At 41.5% G+C, this 16,137-nt stretch overlaps 2 protein-coding genes across 2 annotated transcripts; both read left to right on the top strand.

Moving 5' to 3' along the window:
- The first annotated feature begins 1,006 nt into the window (after positions 1-1,006).
- On the top strand, positions 1,007-8,153 carry LOC120035367 (aquaporin-8-like). Its single transcript, XM_038982141.1, has 5 exons — positions 1,007-1,299; positions 1,860-1,986; positions 5,515-5,729; positions 7,272-7,406; positions 8,111-8,153. The coding sequence occupies exons 1-5, from the start codon at positions 1,007-1,009 to the stop codon at positions 8,151-8,153; spliced, it is 813 nt and encodes a 270-aa protein (XP_038838069.1).
- A 1,715-nt stretch (positions 8,154-9,868) lies between these two features.
- LOC120035364 (aquaporin-8-like) lies at positions 9,869-14,528 on the top strand. Its single transcript, XM_038982137.1, has 5 exons — positions 9,869-10,182; positions 10,947-11,073; positions 11,789-12,003; positions 13,954-14,088; positions 14,393-14,528. Exons 1-5 carry the CDS (start codon positions 9,923-9,925, stop codon positions 14,433-14,435), a joined length of 780 nt encoding a protein of 259 aa, XP_038838065.1. The 5' UTR covers positions 9,869-9,922; the 3' UTR covers positions 14,436-14,528.
- Positions 14,529-16,137: the final 1,609 nt, after the last annotated feature.

The following is a 16,137-nucleotide window of genomic DNA, read 5'->3' on the forward strand; positions in this document are numbered from 1 at the left end:
TGGTAATGGATGGGGCGGAATAAGTGGAATGGTATGAAACACATCTAACACATGGTTTCCATGTGTTTGATGCCATTCCATTTGCTCCGTTCCAACCATTATTATGAGCTGTCCTCCCCTCAGCAGCCTCCACTGATATACAAGTGGATTGATGGTAATTCAGTAGTTATGTAGAATGACAACTTATATAGACAGTCATATAATGAGGCCGCTTGTCTATCCATATGTCCTATAACACACTCATCATTTTGGTATTTTATTAGGATCCCCATTAGCTGTTGCGATAGCAGCAGCTACTCTTCCTGGGGTCCACACAAAACATGAAACATGACATAATACAAAACATTAATAGACAAGAACAGCACAAGGACAGAACTACATACATTTAAGATGTGACACATAGCCTCTATGCTGCACTTCTATTGTATTTTAGGCAATAGCTCTATCTGCAGAAGCGTGGTTTCTGTCCCTGTATTCTAACTGCATAATGTATATTGAAATGTAAGCTATTCATTTCACAACTAGTATTCATAGTACTATTCATAATAACAGTCATGGGGAAATAATTTTGATTGATTTATTGCATTTCTTTATCCATACAAAGTTCTGACAAGTATGTTTGAAGTTAAACCAAAAGTCATGATGGAGTATTACATTTAACGGTAATCACTTAAGCGAACAATATCTGAACATTTCTTGCATTTTGTCTCATCGTTTGATGATCTGGTAGCATTTCTCTGCCTAGCTATCTGGACCATTCCAAGAAAATAACTTATCAACTCCCCCCTCCACTATCTTCACCCCACCTCCGCCCCTCACCTCCACTTCCCTCCTTGTCTTCGGCCCTCCACCTCCTCCTCCCATTCCTCCACCTCCCTCCTCCTCATCCACCTCACCCCTCCTCCTCCCTTCTTATTCCTTATCAGCACTCTTGCGTAACCTCTAGACTTAAGAGCACTAACAACCCATGGGCTGTTTCCAGTCTCACACAGTCTAACCCAACACCATGGCTCTCTATGAGTCTAAGAACCAGCTCTGGGACCTGGACATCAATGTGATCCAGCCAGAGGGGAAAGGTCCAGATCCAGCCACAGATGGAAACAGCGGTACCAAGCCATTCAGGGACGCGTTCGAAGGTTTTATCCAGCCCTGTCTGGCAGAGCTGCTGGGTTCATCTCTGTTTATCTTTGTGGGGTGTCTGTCTGTGATCGAGAACACGGAGGGCACCGGGAGGCTGCAGCCGGCCCTGGCACACGGCCTGGCCCTGGGCATTGTCATCGCCGTGCTGGGGGAGATCAGGTAAGGCTGGGGAGCCCCTCTGGTGGTGGGTGGTGAGAGGCTGGAAGGTGATAACCTGGTCCTAGATCTGTTTGTGCTGTATAGCCAACTTTTCTGGCCATGACATGGTATAGGTTTTGGGACTAGCTGGGAAGTTGATGCTCAGGTTTTCAAATGTTAGCAGAGCAACAGAAGAGTCTGTTCCTAGGCTTTCAACATGCAGTATGTTGATGTGTAACAGATTGCAAAAAAGCATTGCAAAAACGAAGAATTGTAATGGATCTGTTGATCAGCATTGACTTGAAGTTTTATGACTGTGCTTTCAAAGTAGGCTACAATAGATCATTAAAATGCACAACAGAATTTTAAAATCACACTTGTACCATTTTGATGAGGCAATCTACATCAGCATTTTTTCTTATTATGGTTTTATTGTTGCTACATGCCTCTATATTTAAAATAGTTTGTTTTGTTTTCTAAAGGATGTGCCTCATATAAAAACTATTGTGAACTGTTTAAAATAAAATAACTTAATTCAAATGTATTAGGGTAATTCAATTCTTCCATGTCTCTCTCTGCAGTGGGGGGCACTTCAACCCAGCAGTGTCTGTGTCTGTGTTTCTGATCGGGGGTCTCAACATCATACTGCTGGTCCCCTACATACTGGCTCAGCTGTGTGGAGGGATGATAGGGGCAGGACTAGCCAAGGTGGGTACTCTGTAGCCTACTAAAATGTGGGTTGCACTGTTTCTACTACTACTAACTTGGTATTTAATAGGATTTTAATTATAATTGTTCTTATTTATTGACATTGAAAACATGTACATTTATTTAACTTAATTATTTGGTAACAATATGTACTTTCTAGTACGAACATTCAAGAATTCAATATACAGTATTTGGTAACTACCTGGCACCAAATGGGTAGGCCTACTGTCATAAAGACTATGTAAACGTCAGGAAAATATCAGCTAGATATTTCACACTTTCAGAGGTTTGATCGTCCCATAATACACAACACTTGTACATCCCACACTTATCCTAACAGTATGATCATCCTCATCCTATCAACACTTCAGATAGGGATCATGACAATAATCTCTTTCTACACCTACCCTGCTCTTCTCTTGGCTGCTATCAGGACAGTAAAACGATAAAGCAATTGACGTCCATGAGGGTTGAGTGACCAGGCAGTCACCCACTCTACTCTATTGGCAGTCATTTACATGTACAGTATCCTTAGAGCTGAACAAGATGAGTTGAGTCTGTGTTTCACCACCTTGTAAAGTCAAGAGCTCATTGGCCATTACCCTGCAAGCACATTTGGTTCCTTGGAAGTTGTGTGAACATACGTTTTTGGTTTCCCATTGGTTCTTGGAACGAAGCCATATGTTTCCTGACCGGTAAAAATGTAGGTTTTTTAAATGTTCTGAGAACAGAAGTTTTTTTAAACTGCTTTGTTGGTTAAGGGCTTGTAAGTAAGCATTTCACTGTAAGATCTACACCTGTTGTATTCGGCGCATGTGACAAATCCAATTTGATTTGATTTGATTTGTTCTGGGAATGTTAATTTTTAGGTTTCAGGGAGGTACTGAGGATGTTTTACTATGGTTCCCTGAAAGTTTTCAGACGCCTCACAAGTCCTCAACTGGCAGCTTCATTAAATAGTACACGCAAAACACCAGTTTCAACATCAGCACTGAAGAGGCGACTCCGGGATGCTGGCCTTCTAGGCAGAGTTCCTCTGTCCAGTGTCTGCGTTCTTTTGCCCATCTTAATATTTTATTTTTATTGGCCAGTCTGAGATATGGCTTTTTCTTTGCATCTCTGCCTAGAAGACCAGCATCCCGGAGTCGCCTCTTCACTGTTGACTTTGAGACTGGTGTTTTGCGGGTACTATTTAATGAAGCTGCCAGTTGAGGACTTGTGAGGAATCTGTTTCTCAAACTAGACACTCTAATGTACTTGTCCTCTTGCTCAGTTGTGCACCGGGGCCTCCCACTCCTCTTTCTATTCAGGTTAGAGCCAGTTTGTGCTGTTCTGTGAAGGGAGGTACACAGCGTTGTACGAGATCTTCAGTTTCTTGGCAATTTCTCACATGGAATATCCTTCATTTCTCAGAACAAGAATAGACTGACGAGTTTCAGAAGAAAGTTCTTTGTTTCTATCCATTTTGATCCTGTAATAGAACCCACAAATGCTTACGCTTCAGATACTCAACTATTCTAAAGAAGGCCAGTTGTATTGCTTCTTTAATAAGAACAACAGTTTTCAGCTGTGCTAACATAATTGCAAAAGGTTTTTCTAATGATCAATTAGCCTTTTAAAATCATAAACTTGGATAAGCTAACACAACGTGCCATTGGAACACAGGAGTGATGGTTGCTGATAATGGGCCTCTGCATGCCTACGTACTGTAGATATTCCATAAAAAATCTGCCGTTTCCAGCTACAATAGTCATTTACAACATGAACAATGTCTACACTGTATTTCTGATCAATTTGATGTTATTTTAATGGACAAAAAATGTACTTTTCTTTCTTTTTTGACCCAAAACTTTTGAACGGTAGTGTATATGTTCAGTACAAAAGTTTGGACACACCTACTCATTCCAGGGTTTTTCTTTATTTGTACTATTTTCTACACTGTAGAATAATAGTGAAGACATCAAAACTATGAAATAATACATATGGAATAATGTAGGAACCAAAAAAAGTGTTAAACAAATCAAAATATATTTTACATTTTATATTTTTCAAAGTAGCCACCCTTTGCCTTGATAACAGCTTTGAAAACTCTAGGGATTCTCTCAACCAGCTTCATGAGGTAGTCACCTGGAATGCATTTCAATTAACAGGTGTGCCTTGTTTAAAGTTAATTTGTGGAATTTCTTTCCTTCTTAATGCGTTTGAGCCAATCAGTTGTGTTGTGACATGATAGGATTGGTATACAGAAGATAGCCCTATTTGGTAAAATACCAAGTTCATATTATGGCAAGAACAGCTCAAATAAGCAAAGAGAAACGACGGTCCATCGTTACTTTAAGACATGAAGGTCAGTCAATCCAAAATATTTCAAGAACTTTGACAGTTTCTTCAAGTGCAGTCGCAAAAACCATCAAGTGCTATGATGAAACTGGCTCTCATGTGGACCGCACAGGAAAGGAAGACCCAGAGTTACCTCTGCTGCAGAGGATAAGTTCATTAGAGTTAGCTGCATCTCAGATTGCAGCCCAAATAAATGCTTCACAGGGTTCAAGTAACACATCTCAACATCAACGGTTCAGAGGAGACGGAGTGAATCAGGCCTTCATGGTCAAATTGCTGCAAAGAAACCACTACTAAAGGACACTTATAAGAAGAAGAGACTTGATTGGGCCAAGAAACACGAGCAATGGACATTAGACCGGTGGAAATCTGTCCTTTGGTCTGATGAGTCAAAATTTTTGATTTTTGGTTCCAACCGCTGTGTCCTTGTGAGACGCAGAGTAGGTGAACGGATGACCTCTGCATGTGTGGTACCCACTGTGAAGCATGGAGGAGGTGTGATGGTGTGGGGCCGCTTTGCTGGGGGTTTGCGCTTAGTGGGACTATCATTTGTTTTTCAACAGGACAATGATCCAACACACCTCCAGGCTGTGTAAGGGCTATTTGACCAAAAAGGAGAGTGAAGGAGTGCTGCATCAGATGACCTGGCCTCCACAATCACCCGACCTCAACCCAATTGAGATGGTTTGGGATGAATTGGACCGCTGAGTGAAGGAAAAGCAGCCAGCAAGTGCTCAGCATATGTGGCAACTCCTTCAAGACTGGTGGAAAAGCATTCCAGGTGAAGCTGGTTGAGAGAATGCCAAGAGTGGGCAAAGCTGTCATCAAGGCAAAGGGTGGCTACTTTGAAGAATATAAAATGTATTTTGATATGTTTAACACTTTTTTGGTTACTACGTGATTCCATATGTTATTTCATAGTTTGATTGTCTTCACTAGTATTCTACAACGTAGAAAATAGTAAAAATAAAGACAAACCCTTGAATGAGTAGGTGTGTCCAAACTTTTGGCTAGCACTGTATATTATTTTTATCACACTTGAAAAGACAAACTCTGAACAGATGTAGAATATGACCAGTGGAAAGTAGCAGTCGATAAGCAAATGTTAAATAATGTTCCTCTGTATCTGGACCTATACTTTTCTCCCTACATATCCTATATTCATATCAGTAATATCTCCTTCTCCAGGTGATTTCCCCATCCATGAACTATGCCAAAGTTTCAGGGGCAGCATTCAACACAGTGCAGGCAGACACCCAGATAGTACCAGCCACGGTGGCAGAGGTGATCATGACTCTGTTCCTGACGATGGTGGTGTGTATGGGGGCCGTGAATGGACGCACCCGCAGCCTGTTGGCCCCTCTCTGCATCGGGCTGACCGTGACCGCAGACATCCTGGCTGGGTGAGGACCCATGGGGTAGAAGGTATGGTGTAAGGTGTGTGGGTAAGGGATGGGAGAAAGCGCTGGGTGGGGTGGTCGTGGAGTGGATTGATGTAAGGTGTGTGGGTAAGGGATGGGAGAAAGCGGTGGGTGGGGTGGTCGTGGAGTGGATTGATGTAAGGTGTGTGGGTAAGGGATGGGAGAAAGCGGTGGGTGGGGTGGTCGTGGAGTGGATTGATGTAAGGTGTGTGGGTAAGGGATGGGAGAAAGCGGTGGGTGGGGTGGTCGTGGAGTGGATTGATGTAAGGTGTGTGGGTAAGGGATGGCAGAAAGCGGTGGGTGGGGTGGTCGTGGAGTGGATTGATGTAAGGTGTGTGGGTAAGGGATGGCAGAAAGCGGTGGGTGGGGTGGTCGTGGAGTGGATTGATGTAAGGTGTGTGGGTAAGGGATGGGAGAAAGACTGTACATTCTGCAGAACAACTTTTCAGATACAATCAAATCAAATGTTATTAGTCACATGCGCCGAAAACAACAGGAAAATAACAGACCTTACAGTGAAATGCTTACTTACGAGCCCCTAACCAACAATGCAGTTAAAAAAAATACAGATAAGAATAAGAGATAAAAGTAACAAGTAATTAAAGAGCAGCAGTGAAATAACAATAGTGAGACTATATACAGGCGGGTAGCGATACAGAGTTAATGTGCCGGGGCACCGGTTATTTGAGGTAGTATGTACATGTAGGTAGAGTTATTAAATTGACTATGCATAGATGACAACAGAGAATAGCAGTGGTGTAAAGAGGGGGGGGGGGGCACTGAAAATAGTCTGGGTAGCCATTTAACTAGATGTTCAGGAGTCTTATGACTTTGGGGTAAAAGCTGTTTAGAAGCCTCTTGGAACAAGACTTGGCGCTCCGGTACCGCTTGCCATGCGGTAGCAGAGAGAACAGTCTATGACTAGGGTGGCTGGAGTCGTTGACAATTGTTAGCGGCTTCCTCTGACACCGCTTGGTATAGAGGTCCTGGATGGCAGGAAGCTTGGCCCCAGTGATGTACTGGGACGTTCGCACTACCCTCTGTAGTGCCTTGCGGTCGGAGGCCGAGCATTTGCCATACCAGGCAGTGATGCAACAAGTCAGGATGGTGCAGCTGTAGAACCTTTTGAGGATCTGAGGACCCATGACAATGCTTTTCAGTCTCCTAAGGGGGAATAGGTTTTGTCGTGACCGCTTCACGACTGTCTTGGTGTGCTTGGACCATGTTAGTTTGTTGGTGAAGTGGACACCAAGGAACTTGAAGCTCTCAACCTGCTCCACTGCAGCCCCGTCAATGAGAGTGCTCGGTCCTCTTTTTCCTGTAGTCCACAATCATCTCCTTTGTCTTGATGTTTGATGTAATGGCCTACCTTTGTACAGTATAGTTAACTACTACTGAGATAAATACCTGTACACTACCAATAAAACACAATGTACACCACAATACACTCCTTACTGTGTACCGTAAGACACCACATGCTCTATCATTCATTCATGCATCGCTTTTATATCACATCCTCTACAGGGGAGCAGTGTCTGGGGCATGTATGAACCCAGCTCGTGCCTTTGGCCCGGCCGTGGTGGCCAACTACTGGAGCTACCACTGGATCTACTGGGTGGGACCCATGTCTGGAGCCCTGCTAACCGCCAGCTTCATACGGTACTGTACAGCTCTGATCTTCTGGGGCCTGGATACCTGGCTGTTTACATCATTGTCCTGTTTGGATTGAAACAGAAACCGACTGGAGCCCAAGCTACTATTGAAACACTTTGGTTGGGAAAGCAGCCTTAATCTTTGTCCTTGAAATGACCATTAATACTAAAATAATGACCCAACTGGAGCTCCATAGATTAGAATGGAATATATTTACTATTGAATGGAAGTTGCCTACACTAGCTGCAAGTGTGGGATTAGAAGCCTTGTCTGCCCATAAATTCTTGCAAATCAGCAAGAGAATCTAGCACCACCATATCGGGGGATATGTTGTCTTGTGCGATAAAGCACTGTATCGTAACATGGCTGTTAGACAGGGCTGTTTGTCCTCAACTTGATAAACATGAACTGTCCCTCTAAAATCAATGGCTAGCTATGTGATGGAAAGTTACTCTTACAATGGGTGCTTTTATACAATTCTTAAGTCTGGGAGAGTCATTAACCTAGTTTTAACAATGTGTGGATTTAACACCTTTTTATCTTGATTTTCCTTGTTAAAGTCTTGTGTTGTCTAAGACATATTTTGTGGAATTATTTACATTCATGTTAAAAAAAACGAAAGAAACAATGTGTGGAAGCAACAACTTGTCGAGTGATGTTACATTCAACAATTGTGTACTATTTTGATGGTGTGTTTTTTCTATTTCCAGATTACTGCTTGGGGATGAGAAAACCAGAGTTCTCTTGATGTGATACAGATGTAGGTTTCCAGTTCAAGTCCATAAAAATGTAAATTTCCAAAATCCACATAAATTCTAACAGTATTTTTGTGTTACTATTTCCATGTCTCTTAGTTTAAAATAATCTTACCAATGTAACTTTATTATATACCGGTATATATAGATTATCTATTGTCCATAAATGTAATCTATTTTATTCAATGCCATTTGTATAAACTAATTTTTGTACATTAAATATTGCATTGCATATTTCTTTCTATGATTGATCCCTTTGACATAGTAGAAGTGACTTCTGGCCCATAGTCTGTGTTTTATACCGCCACCTTTTGGTTATGTGGTGAACTACAGCCTTGCATTGGTCTGACTCTCACTGTACTGTGATACAACCTTCCATATGCGTCATGCCTTTTCACTGATTATCTGCACACAGACATCCAAAAACTAGCCACAGTAGATAACATTGAATTTGACACAGTAATTGCTATCTTGACTGAAAGTCTAGCAGCATCTGTCATGATATGAGTGTCTCAGCCATAGAAATATAATTACTAGAAAGGACATAACCCCTCAGACAACCGGTCCTCCCATTATGGCCTCATTTACTTGAACGTGGACCTCTCTTCTAGTAATTATATTTATATGGCAGACACTCATTTGAGACAGTAGTATGTGAACGTTCAAAAAATGTTGCAGTGAAGATTCAAGAAATGAAGTATAAATGTGTACAGCAGAGGCGTCGTCGTCATGTCCATTTATTGATTTGTACGTTGGAAATATAGAAGATACTGTTTCTTTCATACGGAATTAATACAAATTAATTATTAAATTAATTCATTAATTCCATTAGTGCCCCCTCAAGAATAAGTACATACATGATGCCTGTAAGCATAGTAACAGTCTGATTTTGCCACATTCTACACATTTACAATGTCAATTTATCACCTGTTATTTACTGATGGATGTGTCTACCATTTAGGACAAATAATAAGATATTATGCTAAAGTGTAAAAAGCCAGTTTCATGTTTCACTGGATTGTCTTTTACTCCCTTCAGAGAATAACAGGAGCAGACTTTGCACTGGTGCAGAGACTTCGTCAAACTGTCTAGTTTTAATGCTTAATCTTATCTAGCTGGGACTGGCTAACATCAATGATCTATGCATGATTAATACAAGCAGGTTAACCAAGATGAAACTGTTTTGCTTGACCTGTAAATCTAGAACATTATGTCTGGTAGTAGGCTGCTGTATTAACAAACTAACAAAACATTTAGTTTATTTAAATAGTAAAAACATATCATAATCATATTGACATATGCTCTATGCTGAAAATGTTGTTTTCAAATCAGTGCCAACAAAATATCTGTCTGCTGGACGATTACTATACTTTCATACTGTGAACTGGTTGTCTGTTGTACTGTGTTCACTAGAGTAAACTGACTTGGATTAATCATAACATGGATATCAGTGTCAAAGAGTCCATCGTTGGTCAATGGAGCAATTCAATTTTATGCTCTCTCTCTCGCTCTCTTTCTCTCTCCACTCTCTATCTCGCCCTATCGTTCTTTGAACTTACCAAAGTTCAAGTGACTAGCAACGCAAACAGGTAGATATTTGGACACACACCTGCGGACATTATTGCTAGTGCTGCACTATCTCTAGATACAAAGACTCCTCTCTCTCATCTATTTTCTCTCCAAACTCCTCCATTCTCTCTCTCTCTCTCCTCTATTCTTGCTCTCTCTCCTCTATTCTCACTCTATCTCTCCAAACTCCTTTCCACTATGACAGAAGGGACAATGGAACTGGGTGACATTGGGACATCCCTGATGGCATCAGACTCTAAGAAAGCACCGGTCAAGCCTCCCAACAAGTTTGAGCGCCTGGTCCAGCCGTGTCTGGCTGAGCTGGTGGGGACCATGTTCTTTGTGTTCATCGGCTGTGTGTCGGTCATAGAGAACGTGGAGGCAGCAGGGAGGCTGCAGCCAGCCCTGGTCCATGGTCTGGCTGTAGCAGTCATGGTGGCTTGCATGGCAGAGATCAGGTCTGTGTGTTTATATACAGTGTATTGATACCCTGTCTCACTGTACTCACTGTACTGTGTTGTTTTGGATAAAAGTGTCTGCAAAGTGTCTCATATTACATCATTACAGTGTTGTACTTTGGTCTCCTTTTGAGATGAACGTTAATCATTTGTTTTCAATAGAGCATTTATATTTTGCATGAACAGTATGTTGTCTGCTTTAAAATGAGTGGAATAAATGCATTTGAGTGCAATGCATGCCCATTATTCCATTATATTTGCAATGTTCTATATTGCTACAACGTTCTATATTGCTACAATTTTGGGGTCAAAATACTGAACACACACGGAGTGGAAACACATAAGTCACGTATTCTTTTTGTGGTGATTATGTGTTTCTTCGTCATGTGCAGAGTTCAAAAACAGTCTTTCACAGATAAAGGTAATAGACCTAAGGTTGTAAAACCATTCTCATTCCAGTGAGTGCCATTCAACTTATAAACAGTGGCCATTGTGGTGTAATGTGTTATGATTTCACAGATGCACCTGACACATACATATCCCAAGTTTATAAAGCAACTGTGACCCCATTCATATTGTTATACCTAATAATTGAGTGAACATATTAACAATGTCTAATCAATATCTAAAGCCAATCTCCTTGAACTGATACAAAGGTGAAAGTGTGAAGGTGAGTAATGTTAAACTGTGAAATATACTGTGTAAAACCCAACCCTCCTGGGCTATCTGACCATTCTTCTGCTATTTCTCTCTGACCTTCACAGCGGCTCCCATTTTAACCCACCGTTTACCATTGCTATCTACCTGTGTGGAGGCATGAAGCTGAATATGGTGGGGCCCTACCTCATCAGTCAGCTCATAGGGGGTGTGCTAGGTGCTTCTATGTCAAAGGTGAGGGTTAATGTCACGTTCGTTATACGAATCGGACCAAGGCGCAGCGTGGTATGCGTACATTCTTTATTATAATAAGAATGAACACTGAACAAACTAACCAAAATAACAAAACGACACGTGAAGCTATACAAAATGAGTGCTGACAGGCAACTACACATAGACAAGAACCCACGAACACCAAAGGGAAAATGGCTACCTAAATATGATCCCCAATCAGAGACAACGATAAACAGCTGCCTCTGATTGGGAACCATATCAGGCCACCATAGACATACAAATCACCTAGACCTACAAAAACCCTAGACATACAAAAAAACCTAGACAATACAAAAACTACCGTACCCACCCTAGTCACACCCTGACCTAACCAAAATATAAAGAAAACAGAGATATCTCAGGTCAGGGCGTGACAGTTAAACCTGATATCAGTGGTCATTCAATGCACATGTATGACTAACAGTATCTGTGGAGGTAGAATTGTCATGCACCTTGAAATTATTTTAAATGCAGAAAGAAAATATCAATTGGATTGAGTCAAATCAAAACTAATGCAAAAAAACTATAAAATGAATGTTCACAACTACAGTGATTAGATATGCAGACAACAGACATGACCCCAGTTTAGCTCGTCAGACAATGCATTGGGGTTGGTAGTAGCATAATGACATCACTGCCAGTAAAAGTAAATGAACCTGAATCCATTGTTCCTCAGCTGATGACCACAACAGAGAACTACTCCAAGGCCCAGGGGGCAGCGTTTGCCCTGCTGCAATCACAAGATCAGCTGTGGGGGGCTCTGTTTGGGGAGATAGCCATGACCTGCCTGGTCACCATGGTGGTGCTGCTGGGGGCGGTCAACGCCAAGAGTAGCAGCCCCATGGTGCCCTTCATGGTGGGCTGTACTGTCATCATCAACATCCTGGCTGGGTGAGATACTGAGTGGAATTTTTCACTTGTACTGTAACTAGGCCCAAAGTTTTTCCTGGCTACTTGACCTGGTCAGTTCTCGCTATAGGGTTATTAGGGCCTAGAGGTTTTCCTGGCTACTTGACCTGGTCAGTTCTCGCTATAGGGTTATTAGGGCCTAGAGGTTTTCCTGGCTACTTGACCTGGTCAGTTCTTGCTATAGGGTTATTAGGGCCTAGGGGTTTTCCTGGCTACTTGACCTGGTCAGTTCTTGCTATAGGGTTATTAGGGCATAGAGGTTTTCCTAGCTACTTGACCTGGTCAGTTCTTGCTATAGGGTTATTAGGGCCTAGAGGTTTTCCTGGCTACTTGACCTGGTCAGTTCTTGCTATAGGGTTATTAGGGCCTAGAAGTTTTCCTGGCTACTTGACCTGGTCAGTTCTTGCTATAGGGTTATTAGGGCCTAGAGGTTTTCCTGGCTACTTGACCTGGTCAGTTCTTGCTATAGGGTTATTAGGGCCTAAAGGTTTTCCTGGCTACTTGACCTGGCCAGTTCTTGCTATAGGGTTATTAGGGCCTAGAGGTTTTCCTGGCTACTTGACCTGGCCAGTTCTTGCTATAGGGTTATTAGGGCCTAGAGGTTTTCCTGGCTACTTGACCTGGTCAGTTCTTGCTATAGGGTTATTAGGGCCTAGAGGTTTTCCTGGCTACTTGACCTGGTCAGTTCTTGCTATAGGGTTATTAGGGCCTAGAGGTTTTCCTGACTACTTGACCTGGTCAGTTCTTGCTATAGGGTTATTAGGGCCTAGAGGTTTTCCTGACTACTTGACCTGGCCAGTTCTTGCTATAGGGTTATTAGGGCCTAGAGGTTTTCCTGACTACTTGACCTGGTCAGTTCTTGCTATAGGGTTATTAGGGCCTAGAGGTTTTCCTGACTACTTGACCTGGCCAGTTCTTGCTATAGGGTTATTAGGGCCTAGAGGTTTTCCTGACTACTTGACCTGGTCAGTTCTTGCTATAGGGTTATTAGGGCCTAGAGGTTTTCCTGGCTACTTGACCTGGTCAGTTCTTGCTATAGGGTTATTAGGGCCTAGAGGTTTTCCTGACTACTTGACCTGGCCAGTTCTTGCTATAGGGTTATTAGGGCCTAGAGGTTTTCCTGACTACTTGACCTGGTCAGTTCTTGCTATAGGGTTATTAGGGCCTAGAGGTTTTCCTGGCTACTTGACCTGGTCAGTTCTTGCTATAGGGTTATTAGGGCCTAGAGGTTTTCCTGGCTACTTGACCTGGTCAGTTCTTGCTATAGGGTTATTAGGGCCTAGAGGTTTTCCTGGGCCTGGTACAAGTCATTCCCAGAAAAGGATTTGTTCTCTTAATAATTAGCCTGGATAGAGAAGGTTTGGAAAAAGTTTATTTGAAGGTTTGTTTATTAACTATTCAGAAACCACTATTATATAATTTGTTACCTATTAAATAGAGTTTGTTATAAATTATTTACATGGATATAACATGCATTATTATACACTGTTTAAACAAATGATATGCTGATTTATAAAATGTTAACTAATAATGAACAAAGAAATAATGGAAGATAAACAAATGTTCAAGTAGAGTTGTTATCAACGATTACATCCACAACTGAAGATATGGAACAGCCACTGCTAAAATGTGCATTATTGTGACATAAAGATTAGATAAGCATCTTAGATAGGTAGTGCAGATAACACGCTCATTACATTGCAATTATGACCTTCTGGGCATTTTTAAGGAAGGTATTTACTGTTCCCACACTACACCATGATCATGGCAAAACATGAAATACTTGTTATCTCAACATTTAGTTTCATAGCATCATGGGTAGAGATACAGCACATGGTTGTTTTGATGGACATGGTTCTGCTGCATACCTGGAGACAATCATGTTTTCTACTATCATGGTTCTGAAACTCTTTGTTGTTATTATTTCTTCAGTGGAGATGTGTCTGGAACCTGTCTGAACCCGGCCAGAGCCCTGGGTCCTGCTATAGTGGCCAACTACTGGACCTACCACTGGGTTTACTGGGTAGGACCTATCACTGGTGGACTGGTGGCTGCTGCACTGGTTAGGTGAGGATAGACTACACACAGAGATCCTACTAAATGACTTCTAATATGTCATTCTATGAGGCTACGTCCCAGACAGAATAGTCTGGTTCAGTAGCTATACTGTAAGAATGTGTTCGAGATTGTGCAGGATGATGCATGGAGAAACTGAAGTACTCGCACACCATTTCACTGTATGTGTTTTCTCATGTTCCTCAATGTGTAGTCTCTTTATTACTGATGTGAAAGCGAGCATACTGAATGAAGATCTATAATGTCACAATAAAGCATCATCTTCAGAACCTCTTATGCTATCTGTTTTTTTCAGACTACTGCTTGGAGACCGGAAGACACGTATTCTCATGAAGTAATACCATATATCGAGTTGACAGGTCTGAGATTACCATTGTTGTTACATACAGTACCAGTCAAAAGTTTGGACACACCTACTCATTCAAGGATTTGTCTTTATTTTTACTATTTTCTACATTGTAGAATAATAGTGAAGACATCTAAACTATGAAATAACATATGGAATCATGTAGTAACCAAAAAAGTGTTAAACATATCAAAATATATTTAATATTTTAGAATCTTCAAAGTAGCCACCCTTTGCCCACTCTTGGCATTCTCTCAACCAGCTTCACCTGGAATGCTTTTCCCGCATATGCTGAGAACTTGTTGGCTGTTTTTCCTTCACTCTGCGGTCCAACTCTTCCCAAACCATCTCAATTGGGTTGAGGTCGGGTGATTGTGGATGCCAGGTCATCTGATGCAGCACTCCATCACTCTCCTTCTTGGTCAAATAGCCCTTACACAGCCTGGAGGTGTGTTGGGTCATTGTCCTGTTGAAAAACAAATGATAGTCCTACTAAGCGCTAACCAGATGGGATGGCGAATCGCTGCAGAATGCTGTGGTAGCCATGCTGGTTAAGTGTGCCTTGAAATCTAAATAAATCATTGACAGTCTAAATAAATCATTGACAGTGTCACCAGCAAAGCACCCCCACACCATCACACCTCCTCCATGATTTACGGTGGGAGCCACACATGCAGAGATCATTCATTCACCTACTCTGTGTCTCACAAAGACATGGCGGTTGGAACCATAAATCTCAAATTTGGACTCATCAGACCAAAGGACAGATTTCCACTGGTCTAATGTCCATTGCTCATGTTTCTTGGCCCAAGAAAGTTTCTTCTTATTATTGGTGTCCTTTAGTAGTGGTTTCTTTGCAGCAATTTGACCATGAAGGCCTGATTCACACTGTCTCCTCTGAACAGTTGATGTTGAGATGTGTCTGTTACTTGAACTCTGTGAAGCATTTATTTGGGCTGCAATCTGAGGTGCAGTTAATTCTAATGAATTTATCCTCTGCAGCAGAGGTAACTCTGGGTCTTCCTTTCCTGTGGCGGTCCTCATGAGAGCCAGTTTCATCTTAGCGCTTGATGTTTTTTTCATCCTGCACTTGAAGAAACTTTCACAGTTCTTGAAATTTTCCGGATTGACTGACCTTCATGTCTTAAAGTAATGACAGACAGTCCTTTCTCTTTGCTTATTTGAGCTGTTCTTGCCATAATATGGACTTGGTGTTTTACCAAATAGGGCTATCTTCTGTATACCACCCTTACCTTGTCACAACACAACTGATTGGCTCAAACGCATTAAGAAGAAAATAAATTCCACAAATGAATGTTTAACAAGGCACACCTGTTAATTGAAATGCATTCCAGGAGACTACCTCATGAAGCTGGTTGAGAGAATGCCAAGAGTGTGCAAAGCTGTCATCAAGGCAAATGGTGGCTACTTTGAAAAATCTCAAATATAAAATATATTTTGATTTGTTTAACACTTTTTTGGTTACTAAATGATTCCGTATGTGTTATTTCATAGTTTTGATGTCTTCACTATTATTCTACAATGTAGAAAATAGTACAAATAAAGAGAAATCCTTAAATGAGTAGGTGTGTCTAAACGTTTTACTGGTACTGTATATTATCACCATTATTGTTATATTATCACCATTGTTGTTGTTATTATCATCATTATTGCTATATTATCACCATTGTTGT

Source organism: Salvelinus namaycush, unplaced genomic scaffold (genome assembly GCF_016432855.1).
Source record: "Salvelinus namaycush isolate Seneca unplaced genomic scaffold, SaNama_1.0 Scaffold1041, whole genome shotgun sequence".
NCBI classification, from domain to species: Eukaryota; Metazoa; Chordata; class Actinopteri; order Salmoniformes; family Salmonidae; genus Salvelinus; species Salvelinus namaycush.

Excerpts from the sequence above, each read along its gene's own strand:
- LOC120035364 (XM_038982137.1), top strand. The coding sequence starts at position 9,923 with ATGACAGAAGGGACAATGGAACTGGGTGACATTGGGACATCCCTGATG. Across the intron at positions 10,183-10,946 it reads GCTTGCATGGCAGAGATCAG|CGGCTCCCATTTTAACCCAC; the intron begins GTCTGTGTGTTT and ends TGACCTTCACAG. Across the intron at positions 14,089-14,392 it reads GTGGCTGCTGCACTGGTTAG|ACTACTGCTTGGAGACCGGA; the intron begins GTGAGGATAGAC and ends TGTTTTTTTCAG.
- LOC120035367 (XM_038982141.1), top strand. The coding sequence starts at position 1,007 with ATGGCTCTCTATGAGTCTAAGAACCAGCTCTGGGACCTGGACATCAAT. Across the intron at positions 5,730-7,271 it reads ACCGCAGACATCCTGGCTGG|GGGAGCAGTGTCTGGGGCAT; the intron begins GTGAGGACCCAT and ends CATCCTCTACAG. Across the intron at positions 7,407-8,110 it reads CTAACCGCCAGCTTCATACG|ATTACTGCTTGGGGATGAGA; the intron begins GTACTGTACAGC and ends TTCTATTTCCAG.